General features: G+C 42.8%; 2 protein-coding genes across 2 annotated transcripts in view; both read right to left on the bottom strand.

The window, feature by feature from the left end:
* Nucleotides 1-9798, bottom strand: part of LOC106807327 (matrilysin-like) — an 11866-nt gene extending 2068 nt beyond the window's left edge. The window contains exons 1-6 of the mRNA XM_014809637.1: nt 9752-9798; nt 8209-8384; nt 7088-7237; nt 6518-6602; nt 6145-6269; nt 1-127 (exon numbers count right to left, since the gene is read on the bottom strand). Of these exons, the coding sequence (XP_014665123.1) occupies nt 1-127; nt 6145-6269; nt 6518-6602; nt 7088-7237; nt 8209-8384; nt 9752-9798 (710 nt within the window). The remainder of the gene's footprint in view (nt 128-6144; nt 6270-6517; nt 6603-7087; nt 7238-8208; nt 8385-9751) is intronic.
* Nucleotides 9799-11169: 1371 nt separating this feature from the next.
* LOC106807326 lies at nt 11170-18956 on the bottom strand. Its single transcript, XM_014809636.1, has 3 exons — nt 18365-18956; nt 12033-12115; nt 11170-11353 (listed from the first exon to the last, which is right to left on the bottom strand). The coding sequence occupies exons 1-3, from the start codon at nt 18638-18640 to the stop codon at nt 11170-11172; spliced, it is 543 nt and encodes a 180-aa protein (XP_014665122.1). The 5' UTR covers nt 18641-18956.
* Nucleotides 18957-21390: the final 2434 nt, after the last annotated feature.

Below are 21390 nucleotides of genomic sequence, written 5' to 3'. Positions count from 1 at the left end.
CCCAGACTCCAATCCTCGTACTCGTCGAAATGCACGTGACCATTAAATTCGTTGCTGATGTATGGGAAGAATGAGTGCGCTACGGATGGACCTGGCCCGTCAAACGGTAGCACGTCTCCGTGGTCACCTGCGGTTCAGAGGTCATTCGTGTTAGGCGTAGATTAATTCAGCTTACATACGCGCGCTAGTTTTAATAAATGCGATAATTTAAAACTGACCTATCCCTATCATGTATGATGTAGCATAGACTAACAATATCAAGACACAACACTTCACTGGGTGGGTAGTGGCACCGCCCCGTGTTAGGCACGTGCTTTAACGCTAATGATTAATAACGAATGTTGCTCTGATATCGGTGATAATTTTTAATTATGAATGTTTTGTTGATAATGGTTTTTAGAATAAGACTCACTGAACGTTAATAGCCTTAGATAAGAAATAAATAATATGAAAAGCTTGTAATAGCTATTATAAGCTCTTGATAAAATGTAATGAAAGCGTATGAAGCTTGGATTTTCATCCTTATTATTTATATTAAATATTTAAAATTTAAGATGCAGGCCAGGTGCAGGTGGCATACATGTGCAGCCTCACTAACCGAAATAAATGTATATATATGATGTATATCAGGAGTATATAACCTCAAAGGGGTTTGATTAAAACGTATTTTCTCGCGTTTATTCCGCTTTTCAACTTTGGCATAAATAAAAACAAAAATGTACATGTTCATGAGTTTATTTCGTACCATTATTAGTCGTCTATCCTGTACTGAAATCGGTGTATCCCCCTATTATGCCCTATTGCTGTAAACTGTATTCAAAACACGGTGTTGATTCGAAGGCTTTGGTTATGGTCATTTACTGTCGTATTAATTACTATCATTTGTGTTCAAACACGGCGTAGGCGTATTTTGTTGAACGATACAGCGACAACTGCTGCAATCATTCACAGCCAATCGGCCGGGAGTGTAATGTTTTGGTCTCGCGAACGAGAAACTGTATCAATCACTTATGTCATTAGTTTGAAATGCGTCTACGGTCGAGTAAGACATGTATTCGCCTGCGAACACAGTACGGTTGTGTACATACGGTGTTTGCTTGCTTGCATGCGCCTACTACGTGTTTAGGGCATTGGGCGTCTGAAATCCCTGTCGAGTCGCATGCGGAGGATTGGAGCAGTTGTCGCTAGTATAGCTCAACAAAATACGCTTACGCCGTTGTAACATAAATGATAGTAATACGACTGTAAATGACCATAACCCGTTTGCAGTAAAAATGGGCGAATAATAAGGTACACAATAAACTTAATAACATGTACTTTTTTGTTTTTAATAATGACAAAATTTTTCATGCAAAGTTTTTTATACGTGGCTAAATTCGTCATCCGTTTACAGAAATGGTGAGAATTATGGATCATGGATTATGGATTATGGATTATGGATGCTGAATCATGTTAAGACTGGTATTCGTTACAATGACGAGACAGTATAGTGATACGAGCCTCGTCCGTAAGCCCCACATATGAAAATTGAAACCGAATATGCACTCTTTCACCTAGGATGTGTCTGTCTAGCGAAATGAATTAATTTCCAGCGTACATGTAGTCAGTAAAAATGGAAAACGAAAACATTATACTAGTGTTATTATTATTTTAAATCTTTACTGCATATAATTAAAATGCAAATACATATACTGTATTTTATATACAGCGTAGTAGGCCCTACTTATACACACAAGTTCAGAACCCGGCTAATGTATAAACAATGACCACTGTTTTCGGCCGGTATATATATAGCGATAAGGATACATGTGAATACCGAAGTGCTATTACGACATGGCTATAAGAAGACTGAATAATGTAGTTCATCTGCGCAAATAAGGAATCTCACACAGCATGGCAGTGACTCATAAATGAATCATAATAGATTTTTATGTCAGGGATAAATAAAGCTATGTATGAAACTGCATGATCACCTTAGTGGTATTATAATATAATACCACTAAGGTGATCATTTTATTACCATATTACCATATATGATCATATGATCACTACATTATAGTGAGTAGCTTTTGAAATATCAACTAGATTCAGGGGTGTCCCAGAACCAACTAGATTCAGTAAGTTGTAGGTGCAACGAGCCTTTATATAAACAATATTAAAGTCTCTTGTAGTACTAAATATGCTTTTATTCTCAATCTATTCTGACATGTTTCACAAGTTTTCGCTCAGACGCTGAACTAATGCGCAGTGCTGTCTCGAGGCCAGACAGGCTTTTGGGCATTCTCAGTTCCCACAAAGAGGTCAAAAAGAAGTTTGGGGAAAGGTCAATACTCAATTGGGAAATGGGCGATAGGTATGCACAATGGTGACATAGGCAATATATGAAATAATACATTTGACATACAATGCGATTCCATTACTCTAGTCTACGTGAAACACACGTGCTTATAGGCACATATGTTACAGAACACATTATATATATTATTATATATTATCAGAAGTGAATAATAATGGATTCCACGTAATAAATCATATGTAAATTTGGGCATGGAAATCTTGAATTTCTTGTATTTCGAGCGAGCATACTCCTCTATTATTATTCTCTCCTGATATTATCAGGAGTAAGATAATATAGGAGGAGTATGACACTCCAAAACACGTGAGATTCAACATTTGCTTGCCTAATTTTACCGATGATATATTACATGCAACTCGATAAAAATTACATCTAAATTAGAGTTGGGCATCCACCGCACACTCAAACTTTACTTTGTTTCCATACCTCTTCTTTTAATGGAGATATAGCTTTGAACGTCACACATGGTTTATAGCGTTTGACTATGGTGGTGGTTTACGTTTGCCTCCACGTTCAAACAGTGGCTAGCCTGTGAGGAATGGTCTTGTCTGTTGACAAGAATGCCACCTGTTGGCGGCAGGAGTAAGATAATACAGGATCTTCTATTATATTCTATATTATATCATACACACTATATATATTATCCTATATATATACACGTATATATATATATACACACATATATACACACTATATATTTACACACATATACTATATTATCCTATATTATATAATATCATATATTATCTTACTTGCCGCCAACAAGTGGCATTCTTGTCAACAAACAATACCATTTCTCACAAGCTAGCCACTGTTTGAACGTGAAGGCAAACGTAAACAACCACCATAGTCAAACGCTATAAACCATGTGTGGCGTCCAAAGCTATATCTCCATAAAAGAAGAGGTATGGAAACAAAGTAAAGTTTGAGTGTGCGGTGGATGCCCAACGCTAATTTAGATGTAATTTTTATCGAGTTGCACGTAATATATCATCGGTAAAATTAGGCAAGCAAATGTTGAATTTCACGTGTTTTAGAGTGTCATACTCCTCCTATATTATCTTACTCTTGATATTATTATATTAAACTAAATCATAATTAGTCATTAAACAACCTTATTGTTGCTTTTATGGCAATGAGCGCTCGGTCTGCGAATCACTGGCAGTTGTTTGAGGAAAGAGCCATTTCCTTAGTGAAGAATGAGCCATACCTAAAAATGAAACAAATATACATGTAGTGTGAAAATGAATTTGAATACGCACACATTGTTACTACTGTATTCGCACGGCGGTCACATAAGTACGAACTATGAACTGCATGGCAGTCCGTTTAACTATATGGAGTTGTTCTATTTCTGAACGTGCCTGACTAATCACAAAACGCTGGTGTTACAAGTTCCACTGTTTATATTTCATTGTCAGCATGCGGCTACTATTAGGCTCCCTGTATACAGAGAGTTGCGCTATGACGAGTCGGAAAAAATCGGTCACGTGATCGCTGGACGGCATGTTGTTTCCAAATGGATCTACACCGCTGCCGCTTAAGTACAGCGCTGTATGGATACGCTGTACAATGGTCCGTAGTAATTAATTAGACTAATCGTGCTTTAATAAACTCACAATTTACAGAGGTTATAGCTAAGACGTGTGTCTATGTGTATCTAGATTAATTGCTAGAACTGCAAAACACATGTTACAGCTGCGAGCGAGTGGAGAGTGGAACGCATTTATCTTGTGAATTACAGTTGTTATTATTCTTCCAAAATGACTGGCTGCTGTGTTTACACTAAGAAAGTGTACAATTAAGCTATCATATGGCGCGAACGATTTGAGTTACATTTCTAGAAATCTAGATACATATAAACACATGTGTTATCTATGATCTCTGTGATTCTTGAGTTTATTGAAGCGCGAGTGGTTTAATTAATTAGCAAGTATCTACGCGCGGTATCGCACAGGTTAATATACGCACGGCCATGGGCGGTAAAAAAGTGTACAATTAAACTATCATATGGCGCGAACGATTTGAGTTACATTGCTAGAAATCTAGATACACATAGACACATGTCTTAGCTATAATCTCTGTAAATTTTGAGTTTATTGAAGAACGATTAGTCTAATTAATTACTACGGACCATTGTACAGCGTATCCATACAGCGCTGTACTTAAGCGGCAGCGATGTGGATCCATTTGGAAACAATATGGCGTCAAATCCTGAGTTGGCGCAACTCTCTGTATATAGGGACCCTAGCTACTATTACATGGACATTGAATCTGACTGTTATACTCTATTCATTTCTATCTACACTGTACCAAGTACGTATTACACTGGCTAGCCTAGGAAGCGGCTAATATGTTACAGTGTACTTCTCTAGGTAGTTGTATCGAGTAATACTAACAATATAATTAGAAATAGTATTTACAAGAGACTCACCTTATAAACGATGTTGATGAAGGTAATAATTCTCGAAACATTCTTTAAATGTCACAGATCATACACTACGAAACACTCCAAGAGAAACGAACCTTTTCGCCGCCAATCAGACCGCCGTTAACCAGTCTAAATCTGTTCCTTCCAAAGGCGATCGATTATTATCGAGTGCCTCTCATTCATAAATTTATCACGGAAATATCGACTTTCCAATCGAGAATAGGCGCGAGAGACATTTATTCAAGTCGATTTCTACACACACGTAATGTCTGCATGAGCTAAGATTACAATACAATATCTCAGACTAGTAGTGTCGTATAAACAAGCGGTTGGTCTTGTTTTAGAGAGGAAAGAATGCTGTTTAATGCACTACTATAAATATATGTTCTAGATTTGCATTTAAAATAGAAAAACGTTGCCGTAAACTCTATCTGCCATTATTTCTTGATATATATATATATATATATATATATACATATATAACAATTCATTAGTATTATTGATGCTGCACCTGTACGCTGCATGTACCTGTCCAAATTTTGATGATTTAATAATAATGAATCAAACAATGAACAACAGGCGTTATAAAGTTAATTTAATTGCTAGCTAAAGTTTCTGATTTTTACTGAATTTGTCAAAAAATTATAATAAAAAAACATTCATAATTAAAAATTATAACTTTTATTATTAAGAATTATAGAGTTTTATCGCGAGTACGCATCTGGGAATAACGCTAGGTGGCGGTATAGTATATCCGGCAACAGATTTAAGTACTGATTGTATACTACGTGTCGTGTCTTGATATTGTTGGTCTATGCGTAAGTAGCATTCATTGGAAGCTAGCCGCGGTTTTATACTGTAACTCCGCCATTGATTTATTGCAGTCAGTTAATCGCAACATCGGATTATGCAGTGGTACGTCACGGTGCGGTGGAACGTGTTGCTACCACATGCTGCACATACTACTAACACAGTGATTGGACCCCGTGTGTAGTTTTTCTCCCCTTCTCGCTGAGGCGTATATGGCCGTAACGAATTAAACAGGCTTATTTTGTCGACTCGAATTTTATTCTTACAATTACAGCGGCAATGGAGCATGACTTTAAAGACTCCGAGCGCGGTGAGGAGGGATTTCGTACTTCATGTTGCGCGTTGATAGAAGTTGTAATTACGTCGGGCGAGATGCTATCGTGTTTGCTCGCGGAATAAAAGAGCGGGAAGCTGAACAAGTGCGGCACCGGGGAAATAAGTTGTGCTCACTAGCCACACAATTAACGTCTTATTGTAGTATAATTACAGCTTTCCTGCTGAATTTTTACAGCTTGTTCCTGCATCAGCGCAGCTACAGATTAATTACCATAATTGAATCCGAATCTGATGTCGGGCCGGTGTCCGCGCGTTTCACGAAACGTGAGCACCGGATACCGCCTGCCTTCGTTGACTGCGTTTTCCCACTGTGACAGAGCTTGCGCCAGAACTCTCCTGTAGTCGCGGGAAGAAATAGAGAACGATAAATATATAGCGCACAGTTTCAGGTCATTTCGTTTGAATTGAATTAATAAAAACTGCATGTGATCGCGCGTACGCGTAAAGAACCAACGAAAAGACCCACGACGATTGCACTAGATATCTTTACATTAAGACTTGTTATACATGATAAATTAGCCATAATAACATTATGATTGGCGGTACGGGCTACACGTTTTGCTAAAAAATTAAGTGCCAATCACCTGACGTAATAGTTGTTAATTTTCTCAGTTCCATTCACAAGCTGCCAGGTAAGTTCACATCTCTCCCACCAGCGAGTAAAAAAACCTGCAATAAAGCACTATGTATATACGTATACCTACACACAAACATACACGCGCACGCACGTATGCATATACACATAGGCGCGTGCGCGCACACAACCAGTCATGCACGTACGGGCATACGCACAGGTAGGTGCGCGCGCTCACGCGCGTACACCACACATATAGTCAGGAGGCTTATGCACGTAATAGAGCCCAAATCTGCAAATTATGAAAGACATTTTTAAGGGTCAAATCTGGGTTCATATGTTCCTCAACTAAGAAGTTTTTTAAGGAGCCCAAAAATTTGACCCCGGGAACCCCCCCCCCACCTATGGGCCCGGTAACGGACCCGAAACTGTTATTTGCCATATATTTGCCCTTCTTTGGTCGATTTGAGCAAAGTTAGAGTCGATTTTGGGGTTTTAATTAAACATCAAGGAATCGATTGGGCGTGGTTTGGAACCTAAATTTGTCATAGGTCACGAGATATCGTTCCTTCGGGTTCACCTCGCGAGCCCGAAAATGGGTTTTCACATATCTCGGCTATTTTCTCAAAAAGTTTTAATTTTGGGGTTTTGAGGTCAATGGATTTATTAGATACACATGATACACTTTCAGACTCCTGGAAATTTGGTTTCACCTGGTAGTAGTAGGGGCCTACACGTAGTCAAAATCTGACAAACTGACAGTCCGCAATCGTCCTCGGTTACTTGTTACATACACAGCCCACACTGACTGCATATCATCCTGTACATGCTTCAATTAGAGATTTGTGCACTTCCTGGTGCAAGTGCAGAAAGAAAGGCACATGACATTGTTCTTAGCTCATATTTTTCATGACCGGCCAATTGGAGTGTTCGCAGCGACAATGGCCATTTTCACGATCTCGAGCCGTTTGGTCTGTGGCTGCGTCCTGTGGTCCATTGAATGGTGGCTGTTGGTGTCTGATAAGTTTCAATCCACACATCTCAAGAGGAGGGACTGAAGATCTGGTGAGGGCTGTTACCCATTGATGCATAGGCAACTGCATTCTTAAGATAGCCCTGGAGCCAAGCACAAGAAACACACACAACAAGAATCAAATAACGGCTGGGTACCTGGTCGATTCGTAATCGCGAGCGACAGAAGAATTATACTTCGTAAGCTTGAACTCTGCCCTGCCCAAAATTCGCACCGATTTTGTCTGCAATAGAGAGGGTCTAAATTAGCTCAAGCGTCCAAGGCAGATCACCCTTTCTTTAATCCTAAAGTTCATATCAGACTGTCAAAGATTCACAGTAAAAATTTTTATCAATCCATTTACCTCAGAATTGTTTGGGCAAGACTGAATTCCTCCTATATCTCCAGAGCGTCATGTCGATAATGCCAGAAAGGGTGTTCACAATTGGGTGCAACAGTTATGGACGAGTTTCGTCGCAGCCTAGATTGTCTATGGAAGTGAAAGATCATTTATCATAATCAAAGTAACAGAAACATGCCTGAAGCTTCCAAGCAGTGCCGATGTGTCGGATATTAGCAACGCCTCAGCATCAGGTCACCCCAGCAACTGCTTCAACAAATTGAGAGATGCTTGCAAAACGCGTGAAATCGAGACAAAGAAAACTTTTTGAGGGGGAGATAACCGGTACCTGGTGCTTTCATTCCAAAATTAGGATGAGATTTCTTTATCACAGTTCTCAAAGTCACAGATTTTGGCTGACAGTCACCGACAACGCGGCTTACACAGTCAAACAAATGTAGAAAGGTCTCGTTGTTGACCTTTTTATGATTCAATCGAGCGAGGCTGCAGTCCTTCAGCAGGTAACTGTCAATAAATTATGTCTCAGGGCCCTGCAGGCACATGAGAACCTGCCACACGCCTGGCGTAATACTCGAATCAAGATTGTACAGACAGTATAAGCCAGTTAAGCTCAAGAGGCCCACCCGCTGCGGAATCGGAGGTTCAATAGATTCAGGACAGCAATGTTAAACTTGGACTGGTGGGATAGCCTGTCCGTAAGGATATTGTCTAAATCTTTCGTCACAGATTGATCAGAACAAGACCAGACTTATGGCACTAATTGCGGAAAGCTGTGGTAACCCATCCTCTCTGTCCTGGAAAGAAAGATTATCTTGTGTCACTAATGGTCTTGGAAATGTTCAACAAATGTTGTGAAGGATATCATATGCATGCATACATGCAAAAGATGGAAAAAACTAGAAGAGGCGCGACAACAGGATGGTGTTTGCATATAATTGACATATATGGCATGTCGGTTTATGCGCGATTGATGTACGACAGTTGGATTCACAGGAGTCATTGTCATTCTTTTCTCGCCTTTATGACCCCAGTTCCCTCAAGATCGAGCCCTGACTTTGAGCTCATGTTGATTTTAACTCTTGGAAAAGAACAGGAAGAACATTCATGTCAATGTTTGTTTAGAGTTCACTAGGGAAGGAGCGTCTGCTTTAGCCTTTGCCATTCTTACCACTGCTTCACTGGCGCGATTCTAACTGATCTTTCTTACAAAGTCTGACCAAGACGATGTGGTTTTCTCAATGGAATAAGTGCTCGATGAGGCATGAACTGACAGATGACAGTTAAAACAACTAGAGCTGCGTACCCAGCAGAACAAGTTGATCCATTCAGCACAGAAAATAATTGTGGATTTTGTGTGGCTATTGTATACTCTAAAAAGAGGAGCTAGGTGCTACCAAAGATCTCAATGAACTGCGCGGTTCTCCACTGTTCCAGGCTCAGGTTCTGATGGTTAAGGACCTCCCACCTTCATTTGGATTCCTGTCAGACTGGCGGTACTTTCGCAGCGCCTATCAAGGCAGGATGGCGTGATGGGCTAACACCCTCACTCAGATCCCAGCCCCTCCCTTCTAAGATTGTGGGGATGGGAACTCTATCAGAACAACTTCACATTCAATGGACCATGGACGCAGCAGAGCCAAACCTCGCAAGATCGCTGACTCAAGTGCCGTCATGAATCCGTATAACAATTCATGTGCCTTGTCTTTCTGCCACTTGCTTCTACTCAGGAAGTGCACAAATCACTAATTGACAGCTGTATCAGTGATGAATATAGCAGTCAGTGTGGGCTGTATAATGTAACAACTGGACGAGGACGAATGTGCTTTCGGACGTCAGTCTGTTCAGATTTTGGATAGTTGTACTTCACCTACCTAAGTGAAAAAGCCCCGCACATTTTCAGAGTCTGGAAAGTGGTCATCATGCTTGCATGTAATAAATTCTTTGATACCTCAAAAGCGTGCCCAAAAGTGACTCTAGGAGCGGTTTTTTTGTTAGAAAATAGCCTTGCAGATATGTGGGAAAACCATTTTCGGCTCGCGACGGTAGACTATGCGAAGTGAATGATATCTTCGTGACCTATTGACGATTCAGGTTCCAAACTACGCCCAATCGTTATTCCTGATGCTTTAAAAACAACCTAAATCGATCTAACTTGAGTTATTTCAAATCGAGGTGCTCGAGGGAGTGGAAGGGGGGCGAAGAATGGCTAGAACAGTTCGCCGGTCCCTGTACCTGGGCGCCCAATAGAGTGGGGGGGGGCTTTCCGCGGGCGGTTCATGAATTTTTGAGGCTCCTCAAAAAAATTCTTAGTTGAGGAACATATTGAACCCAGATTTTGATACCCAAAAATGTCTTTTCAATAATGCAGATATCAATGTGCATAAGCACTGACTAATTAAAGATAGACACAACGCGAGCAATACGATATGCCTACTGAATACACACACACACATGACCACACAGCACAACACACGATCACACACACAACAGCACACGACAGCACGCACACACACCACACAGCACAACAAAGGCGGGTAAAAACCGCTGCGCGCGCGCGCAACACACACACACACACGCGGGCGCCGCACAGCATGCACACAGCACATCACGCGCGCGCACAACTATAGCACACACATACACACCACACACACGCGGCGCGCGCACCACCACACACACACGCGGCGCACACCACACACACACGCACACACATACACAACAACACACACACACACACAGCACAATACAACACACCACACGACGCACACACACAACACACACACACCACACGCACACATTCTCACACAAATACGGCTGTTTACGCTGTACTCTTACTGTATTAAATAGCTATCAGTATAACGTGGCATCACTCGGCACTCACAGTTCGTTATTCCTCGTCATTCACACGTAAACGTTTACGGAGACGATTGAAACTACGTTTACTCATCAGCAATTTGCGAGCGTCACGATACGTTAATAAAATAATTCGCGCATGCTGACGACCTATAATCGAGTAGTCTCACCTCACAGCGGAAATATCACTGATTAAACTAACTTAAAAAACACTCCGATTTTATGCAGTTATAGCATCGAATATTGCAACACATCGTAACACAACGAAAATGACATCGAGTCGCGAGATTTGTTAAGGGTGTCAATTTGTAATTTGTCGATGCAAACGAGATTGTGCGATAGACGAGTAAGTCTAAGGACATTAGGCTTTAATAGGAACTTCGTATACAGTAGGCCTCAAAGTTAGGGTAATTACCGCTCTGATTGCGCATGCGCGTGTTTAAAAAAAGGCGCTCACTGGCTTGCCGTTTTCTCCGCCGAGGACGCTAGTGTAGTTGAGCATAATCGTCTGCTCGCGCTCGGTGAGGAAATCCTTCATTCCACATCGGGGAGTCTTCATGTGCCTGACAACCTCGTCAGTGATGTCACCCGATCCGTTCATACCGACCATGAGTTGAAACTTCCTACAACGAGAGGTCTTTGTGTTGTGTACACATAGAAAGATGATATATTTCCAAGGACAGATATATTATGTATATATATATATATCTACTATAATATAATATATTATAATTATATTACTATATACTATATACATTTACAATACATAATATACATATAACATATTACATATAATATAATAACAATATACATATACATAACATATATATACATAATACATATACATATACATTAATACATATATATAAGTATCATTACATATACATATACATATAATATTAATATACATATAATATACATATAATATACATATAATATACATATAATATACATATACATATACATTATACATTCATATATATACATTATACATATAATATACATTATAAATTATACATATACATAATAAATATACACTTAGTACAGTATACCTTATACATATACATATACATATACATATACATATACATATACATATACATATACATATACATATACATATACATATAAATATACATATACATATACAATATTAGTGTATAAATAGTGTAGATATGTTGATGAACGGGTCGGTGTGTGCGTAGTCTTTCAATTATTACCTATACTTGACTATAATATCTACGTGTGCATTTATGTAATATACGTATTTACGGACAGTGTACAAAGCTGACTGGGCAATACCTTATAGCTTCGGACACAACATTTGTTGATGCATCGCTCCCGGACTCGCTGTTTCCCAGGTATCCGTAGCGCTCTAGATACTCCTGCAACATCCACACACGTCATCACTGCACTGCGTGGAAATGCGCCGTTACGCCACCGCGAGAGTAAAGCGTACTAAACGAGTAAACGTTACCAATCCGTCCTCGTTTGGTGGAAACGATCGACTGTTTGCAGAGTCCGCAATTATGGTCGTTGTCAGGGTCGCTGTTTCTCTCCCCCGTCGATTGTACGTGTTTACATAACCTTTGCCGATATTTGTGTCGTGTTTATTCGTCGTGTACGTCTGCGTTTTTTCATGTTGTTAGTGCGTCAGCCATCTTGCTTAAAGCTTCCTGGAGAAATATAGATACTACAAGACCACATTGGCCGTGCTGAAATGCTAGAAGAATAGCTCGCAGAATAGATACTCATCAGCGACATCGAACGAGTTAGAGTAATCGGCGAGTTTCTATATTCACACACGCATTCACATTTCATGAGCACTCTACCGATCATTATTGCGTCGTAGGGTGAGTACGACGAAAATATGTACCCACACGCGCACGACGACAACGGGTTATTAACGCTCGCAAGGAATGTTACGGTCCCACGCGCTGCCGCGTTGGGATATTCCACGGTATGACGAGTATTTGCACACTCGACCGAGCGACGAGCGTGGCCCGGTAAACTGTAACCGCTGTTATGATAGGTAGTGATTGTCGTGACCTCGGCAACAGCAAGTATATATCTATGTGCAACCGGAATCAGTGAGACGATCAGTTTTGCATAATAGCTGTACACCGGAAGATAATTACACACAAAGACAACGCTGATCATTGGTAAAATTCCGTCACTGCGTTACAACCGAGCTGTGTAGTAAACGCACTAGATTCACAATGCTGGTGAGATAGAAGGAGGATCAGTGCTAGCTTACAGCGCCGAACCCTTGAGTGACAAATACACAATTATTATTATTATTATCTCCAAAGTGGATCACGGCATTAGCCGGTGGCTTCTGGGTTGACCGTGTCCCAACCTGGGACATAGGGATTCAATCCAGAATTTTTCGCAGGATGTGTGCTGTTCCCAGTAGTGCGATTTTCTGCACTTCTTGGGCAGTGTGTTGGCCAGGGAGTTCCTTAAGGTTCTTCTCAAAACCATTCTTTAGAGACCCAAGGGCTCCAACCACCACTGGTACAATTGTCGTCTTTGTATTCCACATCCTCCTAATTTCAATCTCCAGATCTTTGTACTTGGTGAGTTTGTCCCTTTCCTTTACCATAATGTTAGAGTCATCTGGTACAGCTACGTCAATCAACAGGCATCGTTTTTCTTTCCTGTTGTGGAGCACTATATCAGGGCGGTTTGCAGGTATCGTGCAATCTGTCTGCACCGCCATATCCCACATTATGGTAGTATCTCCGATGTTGGTAACTGGTCTCGGAGTATGTTCATACCACTTGTCAGATACTTGCTCACCAAGTTCACTGCAGATTAACCAGTGCAGATAGCTGGCTACCTTGTTATGGCGATTTATGTACTCGGTTGGAGCCAGCACTGTGCATCCGGAGATGATGTGGCTGATAGTCTCCTCTGCTCTGCTGCACATTCTGCACTTCGCTTGGACCTGTTTGCTTGAGGGATGTTGCCGGTTGATGTATCTGGGTGATTGATTTGTCTTTCGAGCGTGCATGATCAGCTTTCTGATCTCCCTTTGACGCCGGAATACTGAGCCAGGCAACTGCTTGACAGATCTTGTTCGACAGATGGCTGTCGATGGCTCTTGTAGATCTTTCCATGCCAAAGGCTTAGTTCTTCGAATTACCTCGCATTTTCTCCTGCTTTCTGATATTTGGTCTTCAGTGTCTTGCTGTTGTGAGGCATTTGGCTGGGCGGGACTGAGGAGACAAGTACTTGGCTTTGATTTCTTTTAGGCCTCACCGTAAGAGAGCGTGCTTTGACTATTTCCGACTGAATGAAATTCTTGATAAAGCTTTGAGTAAATCTGTCTTCCTTAAGTTCGAGTGTAGTCGCTTAGAATACATGGCACGTGTTGTAGCAGACATCAGCTTATCAATGAGACACGACCCATTTTTCCTTTTGATGTACAGTCGCTCTACGAATCTGCTTTTGTGGTATGTAGCCGTGCATGGTTAGTAGCTTTCTTGTCTTGGCGATCATTCTTCGCATATTGACTCGCAGCTAGTTGAGTCACCCGAAGCTGTAACCGGGGACTGGGGCGCAGTGCCAGCTATTTTTATCGTGATTACTTGTTTTTTGAGCAGGCTCAGACTGAGAACTTAAGGCGAAAACTCGGCGATAGTACTCCTTAGCATGTTCCTCTCTTCATCTTTGCTGGCTGATACCATCCTTTGTCTCACCAAGATATTTTGTAGGTGTCTCGTGGTTTAGACTTCTGCTAGGGGCTGTCCTTGTCATCAAGCTCAATTGATTTCAATATTTCGATTCAATAAGGCCAACTCCTTTTGATGTACATTCACTGACATGGCTTCTGACTGTTCCAAGGCCTGCTCCAATTATTCGTTCTTGGGTTTGAACAGTTTAATAGTCATCCATGTAGAGCAGCGTGGTTTGGTGGTATTGTGTTTACCTCGACTGTAAATCCCAGGCCCTGTCTATTCGCATGTTGGTAAGCAGGTGTTGGTAAGCAGATGCAGAGGGGAGCGGATGAGCGAGTACCTGTGAGATTCCTCTCTTGATTGCAGCATATTTCTGTCCTGAGGGCAGCCTCCTTGAGTGAAGAGGAGCATTTCAGTCTTCCATTTCTTCATTGTAGACTTCAGTTGAAGCTGAATGGTGAGTTGGTTGGACACACGGCTAGATTCTCGATGGCTGTGCGAGCAAATCCGGAATGTGGGGACAATGTACGAGGCTTTTCTTATAATCAGATCACGCCATTTCTAGGTTCCCTTGACTTTTTTTGCCATGCTCACAATCATGTTTTACTAATGAGAAGTTTGCGTCTTTGCCACCCTTAGACGCGTTTTTTTTTCTTCTACAGTCCTTTCTGCTTATCTGTGAGCAATGTCGACCTCTTTCTGTAAGTGATTTTGAGAGGCGGTTGCTGATTGGTAAGCAGTGAGAATTTGTAGGTGAGTAGCTAGGCAAGTGATTTGGTCGATAGTTTTAGGGTTCATTTGTATCCTGGCTTTTGAAGAAGAAGGGGCATTCCTTGATTGTCAACAACTTAGGGCTATTGCCTTGGATCCTTGATGAGTGTCATTCAAGGCCCTGAGTTAGGTTGGTTTACTGGAGGTCACTTAAATGCTTAATCCAGATAGGTGTTGCAGCTTGTCTGGCAGGAGACTTCCACTTAGTGTGTCCGCTTAATGGCCTTGCTGTTAGCTTCACACATATTGTAATGTCAGTCCATGGAACTCCAAATGTACACTATTTGGAAATGACTTCCTCGCTCTATGTCTTAGATCCAGATGGCCATTTTGGTATTTGTGGTCCTGATGCAAACCTCTGCACGATATTCCTAGCAGAGCATGATCGTAGTTAGCTCGTTTAGAGGGAGGTTCCTTGATAGTGCTTTTGGCTGAGCTCGTTGAGCATGCCGGGTAGAATTTTTTTGGTCTTATGGGAGAGGTTATTCCTGATAGTAGCTGCTCACTGCCGTTAGTAAACCTTCTCTAAACCTCTGAGCTTATGGCCTGTAGCTTGCATCGTGTCATTTCTTGCTGGCGAGCTCGGATACGGTCTTATGGTCTCCCTTCGGCTGGCGTTGCATAGTGCCTCCTTGCGCTTGGATGTACTTGTTTTGCTTGGACACGCTTTTTATATTCGCTAATAGGATGGAGAGATCTGCGATGGTTTCAATTTTTGCTTTGCAAGTTCTCTGTCTTCCATTAGTTGGTTGCCACTGTGGGGCTTCGGTGACTCTCTCTTTTGTCTCTCCAGCAATAACAGCAGCCGAGATCGCGCGTACATGAAATTCATTGATTTTGAATAAGTTTAGCGATGGTTTATCTTTGATGATATTGGTGAGGGCCGAGGATTTAGCCAGCTTGAATGATCGTGCGCGGTATTGCCCTTGGTTGGTAGTGAATTTTTCAGGCTTCGTGCGTTGATCCAGGGGATTTGCAGCTGAGTTTTCAAGCAGCTTAGTAGGAGATTCGATTTCCATGATCTCCTACTTTATTCAGCTTTATTGGTATCGGTACTGCTGCTGGTGTTTGTTTGCTCGCGGCTCTGGGGGTTGTAGGTCCTTCAGGTTGCTAGTGGGATAAGTGTTGTTGCGATTGCAATTATTTTGCTGTTCAACAGGCTGCACTACTCTCTTCAAGATTCAGTATCGCGTAAGCCTTCTGTTCTTAATAATCACCTATGGGTATAGCAGAGTATTTGAGATTGGGTTGTGGCTCTGGAAGATGTTTGGATTCCTGCTCGCAGATCGTATGTCATGCTACCTGTTTACTTACCCCTCGGCCATATCGTTGTTGTTCGGTTCTCTTGGGCTAATAATAGGACCACATCAATCCTTTATTGATCCTTTGTACACTGGTTTCTTGTTTTCTGCTTGCCGTGATATTTCCGCCGTTGGTGGACTGTTGTCGCTCGGTGTTGGTGCTCGCTTCAGTTAGGGCCAACTTGAGATTGGATCTCGGTCTAGGTTGTATTCTCGAAGGCTTGCTGTTAAGTTTGCCCGACTCAATAACGATTTTTCGACGCTCAGTTGTTCGGGCGATCACTAGAGGAGCGCGCTCCTTGTTGACCGCGCGACGAAGCGAATGCGCGTATGACGTTTCGTATTGGCGTTATTCATTATGTATGATAATTTTACTATTTAACCATAGTACTAAGGGCAAACTTTACTGCGACATCAGGGCACGTCCATAGCGTACCGTGGACATCATGTCACAGTTGTTATCGGGAGTTTGCTACTCAGATCGGAGGCGGTATTTTTTATACGAGACACCACATGCTCTAGCGGGTTGCCATTCAAGGCTAAAGAAGAGTCCCCTACTTACCATAATGAGTGACAACCTTGCCCCGTCTGGACGGCCAACCGATACTCTTCAGAGTTCGGCGAGAGCTAACAGGTGTACACCTCTGCTCCAAGGGTGACTGGAGCCGTAGTTTGTGGCACAAGGCGTAACCTCATTCTCCCACGGTTGAAGCACTCCCAACCGGATGCAGTTTAAAAGTCATACCCAGGACTATTATTATTTATTATTACTTATTATTATACTTACTACTATACTATACTGATTAATACTACTATATTACTATACTATACTACTACTACTACTACTACACCTCACTACTCTAATTACCCAAATGCTACTGCCTCTGGCTACTACTATAATACTACGCTATACTACTACTATACTACGTTCTACTAATACTACTATGACTACTCACTACTACTACTACTGTAAATGTTCTTCTTGCACGTGTTACATAAAGTAGTCGAGGAGAGGCAAGAGTAGACTAGAGGGCTTGTTTGGCGTGAACAGTTAGTTTGCGTAGATGCAGCGTGCACATATTGGGACGGCGTGCAGTTGCTGTTACAGGGAGTTGGATAAGCGGGTTTTAGGTTAAGCGTTTTCTAGCGTCATGTTGAAATGGGTAGTGAATGGCGAGGTAGGACGCGGTATATGAAGGAGAACGGTGCGACTATTAACATGTGCGTATCAGGATAGTAAGCAGTTGGTGAAGAAGTATGAGAGAGAGATGGTTAGGAAGAGAGGATTCGGGGGGTTCTGGGCCGCCGGAGTGAGCACAACGCGCGTAAGTGCGTCGTGCGCGTTCTATTGTTTCTCTTTGTTGCGCAGCTGTGACGCACTGTGTATGCGTTATTAAAGTTTATTCCGATTACTACAACAACTTTGGCTTCCTATAATCATTCCAACGTTACACTACTACTACTACTACTACTACTACTACTACTACTACTACTACTACTACTACTACTACTACTACTACTACTACCACTACCAGTACACCACTACACCACGACACCATTATACAACTACCACTACCACTACCACTACCACTACCACTACCACTACCAACTACGCCACTAAACACTTACACTACCAACGCCCACTACCACTACTACTACCACTACCAATACCACTACTACTATTTTTACTACTACTATTACTACTACTATTATATGTCCGCGTGTGACCTGTATAATGTGTGCCTATCACCGTAATTTTAGTACGTAAATGCGAGCAAATCTTAATAAGTATTTTATTGTGACATTCTGTTGAAGGTTATGATTGTAGTGCCACGTAAAACTATGACAATAGGTTAGGCTTACACCTAAGTATACTTACTCTGACAAATGTCTCCTCATCTGTGGATTCGTTTTCTCTTTCCGCGCCTCTCCACCGCTTCAAAACGTTTAGCAAATGAGCAAGGGCGTCACCGAAGTAGTTCAATAACGACGACGACGACGACGACGATGATAACGCTGCTGTTCGCCACGGATCGCCATGTAAAACTGTCGACACTTCCCGAGCCAAGGGATCTTGCAGTATAAATGTCGCAGTCGTGCCTTCCACGCTGTGTGTCGCCGAGCCACCATGAAAATCATCTGCTGAGTCAGACATAACGGTGCTTGCGCCAGCACGTGAGGTATTGTCACCAACGTCTGTTTACTGATATAACATCGCATACTCCTGCGCGCACACTAGTATTCGTATCGCATCACCATGACTTTATGACAACCGGCCGTAGTGCGTCACCATGCGCCGACAGCGTATCATGTCTATCGTCCGTATTTACTGACTCTCCATCTGGCGACGATGCGGAAATTACGCCATATGCACTCCGAACGGAAGGCAGTGACCGGTTGGTTGCGGGGCCGCAAGGAAGTGATGGTTGACTGCCAGCGTTAGCAACCGCGCATGGAGAGCGAGACTTGACAGCGCGGATAAGAAGCATGTTGATCGGACGCCACACCACGCACAGCGCGCACGACACAATACATCTCCACCGACGACACACGCACCCACCCAGCTCCCACACCACCCCCACTCACACACCGGACTACCCACACGTCCATGCTCCCACATGCCACGCAACATCTCTCTTCCACATCCTCTCACTTCAACTCCAATCCCACTACACTCCCATACCCTCTCCTACCCCTCATATCCTACCCACCTGCTATCCACACCTCCTCTCCTCTCACACACACAACGTACGCAGAGAGTGTGAGAGAGAGACTCCCACAGGCACGCACGCATGCACGCACGCACGCAAGCACGCACACAACACTCGTAATAACGACCTCTGCCTCTATCAGAGCCGCCGTCGACGTCCCACCTGTGTCGCTTCTATCTGTCGTACACGTGTGCTTACTGCCGACTTATATTCGTCGCAGCAGCAGCAAATTCACGCAGCCCGCGGTTCTACTTCGGTGTATCACTTCAGGATTGCACATACGCGCCTCGTAGCATCGGGTTTTCGTGTACGTCTCGGGTGACATCGATTGCAGGGTTTCGCATGTACACGGGGAGTTACCGAGAGCCCCGGTAAGACACGGTGGCGGTCATACACTCACTAATGATAAATGACTAGCGGCCCGATAGGCGAACACTAGCGGTCAGAAAGGCTAACGATCAAACAATAGCGGCAGAACCGTTCACTGTCGATCACTCTCCCCGCTGCGATCGCCTGCGTATTGGATGTCCACATCAGCTACCTGCTCAGCACCGAACATAATGACGTGTTGAGCACGCGTATTTAACCCGCGTCCTGGCCGACATTGATGCATGACAGCAGCAATCCACGATTCGCCCCTGCTAACCCAGATTACGCCCGACCGATAATCCACCGACTCAGCTAAAAACAGGAACGGGCGGGCTGTCTGTGATCGGGAGAGGACGAGGGTCATCGCCGCCGTTCGGTTTTAGTTCGTTTTACACCGCCTTATTGCTATCTAACAGTTAAGCGATAATGCTTTTATCATGCAATCAGAGTAAATTCTACATGCGTCCTAGCACAAAGGAAATACCTGTTCGAGCGCGAAATATGCCTACCTGCACCTAGGCGTATGTATGTCCCACTGCTAATTACCGGACGTATCGGATTTTACGATTACCGATCTGAAATTGCCCCGGTAACCCAGATGGAATTACCTCGCTATTTAACAGGGCTGCGCCACCACAGATCGGAGGCTAGGGCACAACTCGTGCCATTTTCTCACGCTAGTCGGGTGTGGCGTCGTTTGTGCCCACGCGCGCGATTGTCCAATCTCACTAAGCAGACATTGTGAGAGAGATGATATCATGACGAGCACTCGTCTACGCAGTCAGCACAAAAGGGCAAGCGGTCCGCTGAGAGCAACAATGGCGATCAGCGAATTGGCGAAAGTACGCTTGAACTCGTCCTAGAAATTGAGCCTATTGTAATCGATTGAACACAGTGCTAGCGCTATTCGCTTTCAGTGGTCAATATAAAAGTCACAAGCAAACGGCAACTTGCGGTTTGCTTGCGAACATGCAGTTTGCCTGCGTATTTGTGTTTTTTGCTCATATGGGCCAGGGCAATACCCCCCCCCCCAACACACACACACACACACACACAGAGACAAACATACACACACAACACACACAACACACACCAACACACACACACACACACACACACACACACACACACAAACACACAGAGCGCATGCAGATCAGTACACATACGCACACGCATGCACACACCACTACGCATGTAACAATACGCGCATGCACGCATACTCGAACAGACGAACTGCTGAAGATCGCTGTGATGCATTTATCGATTATACATTGATCGCCTTCACAGACACGGAACCATTAAGTCATTGCCTTGAATAGGATTATATTCCGTCAAATAAACTAAAAATCATTGATCTTTGAAAGGTCTATCCCTCGGCGTTTCTGATTAAACTGCTATACATACATACGTTAGACACCATTTATTGTATGACACAGCAATTGCGCAGATCTAACACAATAACGGCAGAGTTATTATCCCTACCACAGTCACTGTTACACTCATATCGTGCCATGTTCACACGCTGTCATGGGTCGATACCTCTTTTTGTCTTTCCGCACTGGGGCGGTAAGTCAAACTATCGATAGCGTGTATCGCCTTTACATTCCGGTTATTATTATGGGCAAAACAGAGTCACGTCGATAAATCTTCACCAATAGGTTTGATTCCACGTGCAATCTCTGTGCTAGGTCCAAGAAACGGTATTGCTAGGGTTACAATACCGTTTCAAACCTTTGCTGCAGCTAAACACGTAGTTGCCTTATTTGCCAAGTATCGCCAAAGAACACTACACATGTGATATACCAAATGAATCAGTATACGTCCA

This window comes from Priapulus caudatus, unplaced genomic scaffold, assembly GCF_000485595.1.
Source record: "Priapulus caudatus unplaced genomic scaffold, Priapulus_caudatus-5.0.1 Scaffold208, whole genome shotgun sequence".
NCBI lineage: Eukaryota > Metazoa > Priapulida > Priapulimorpha > Priapulimorphida > Priapulidae > Priapulus > Priapulus caudatus.
Note: the sequence above shows the minus strand (reverse complement) of the source record. Positions and strands in the feature narration are given on the sequence as shown.

Excerpts from the sequence above, each read along its gene's own strand:
- LOC106807326 (XM_014809636.1), bottom strand. The coding sequence starts at position 18,640 with ATGTCTGACTCAGCAGATGATTTTCATGGTGGCTCGGCGACACACAGC. Across the intron at positions 12,116-18,364 it reads ATGAGGAGACATTTGTCAGA|GAGTATCTAGAGCGCTACGG; the intron begins GTAAGTATACTT and ends TGGATGTTGCAG. Across the intron at positions 11,354-12,032 it reads GTTGTGTCCGAAGCTATAAG|GAAGTTTCAACTCATGGTCG; the intron begins GTATTGCCCAGT and ends CTCTCGTTGTAG.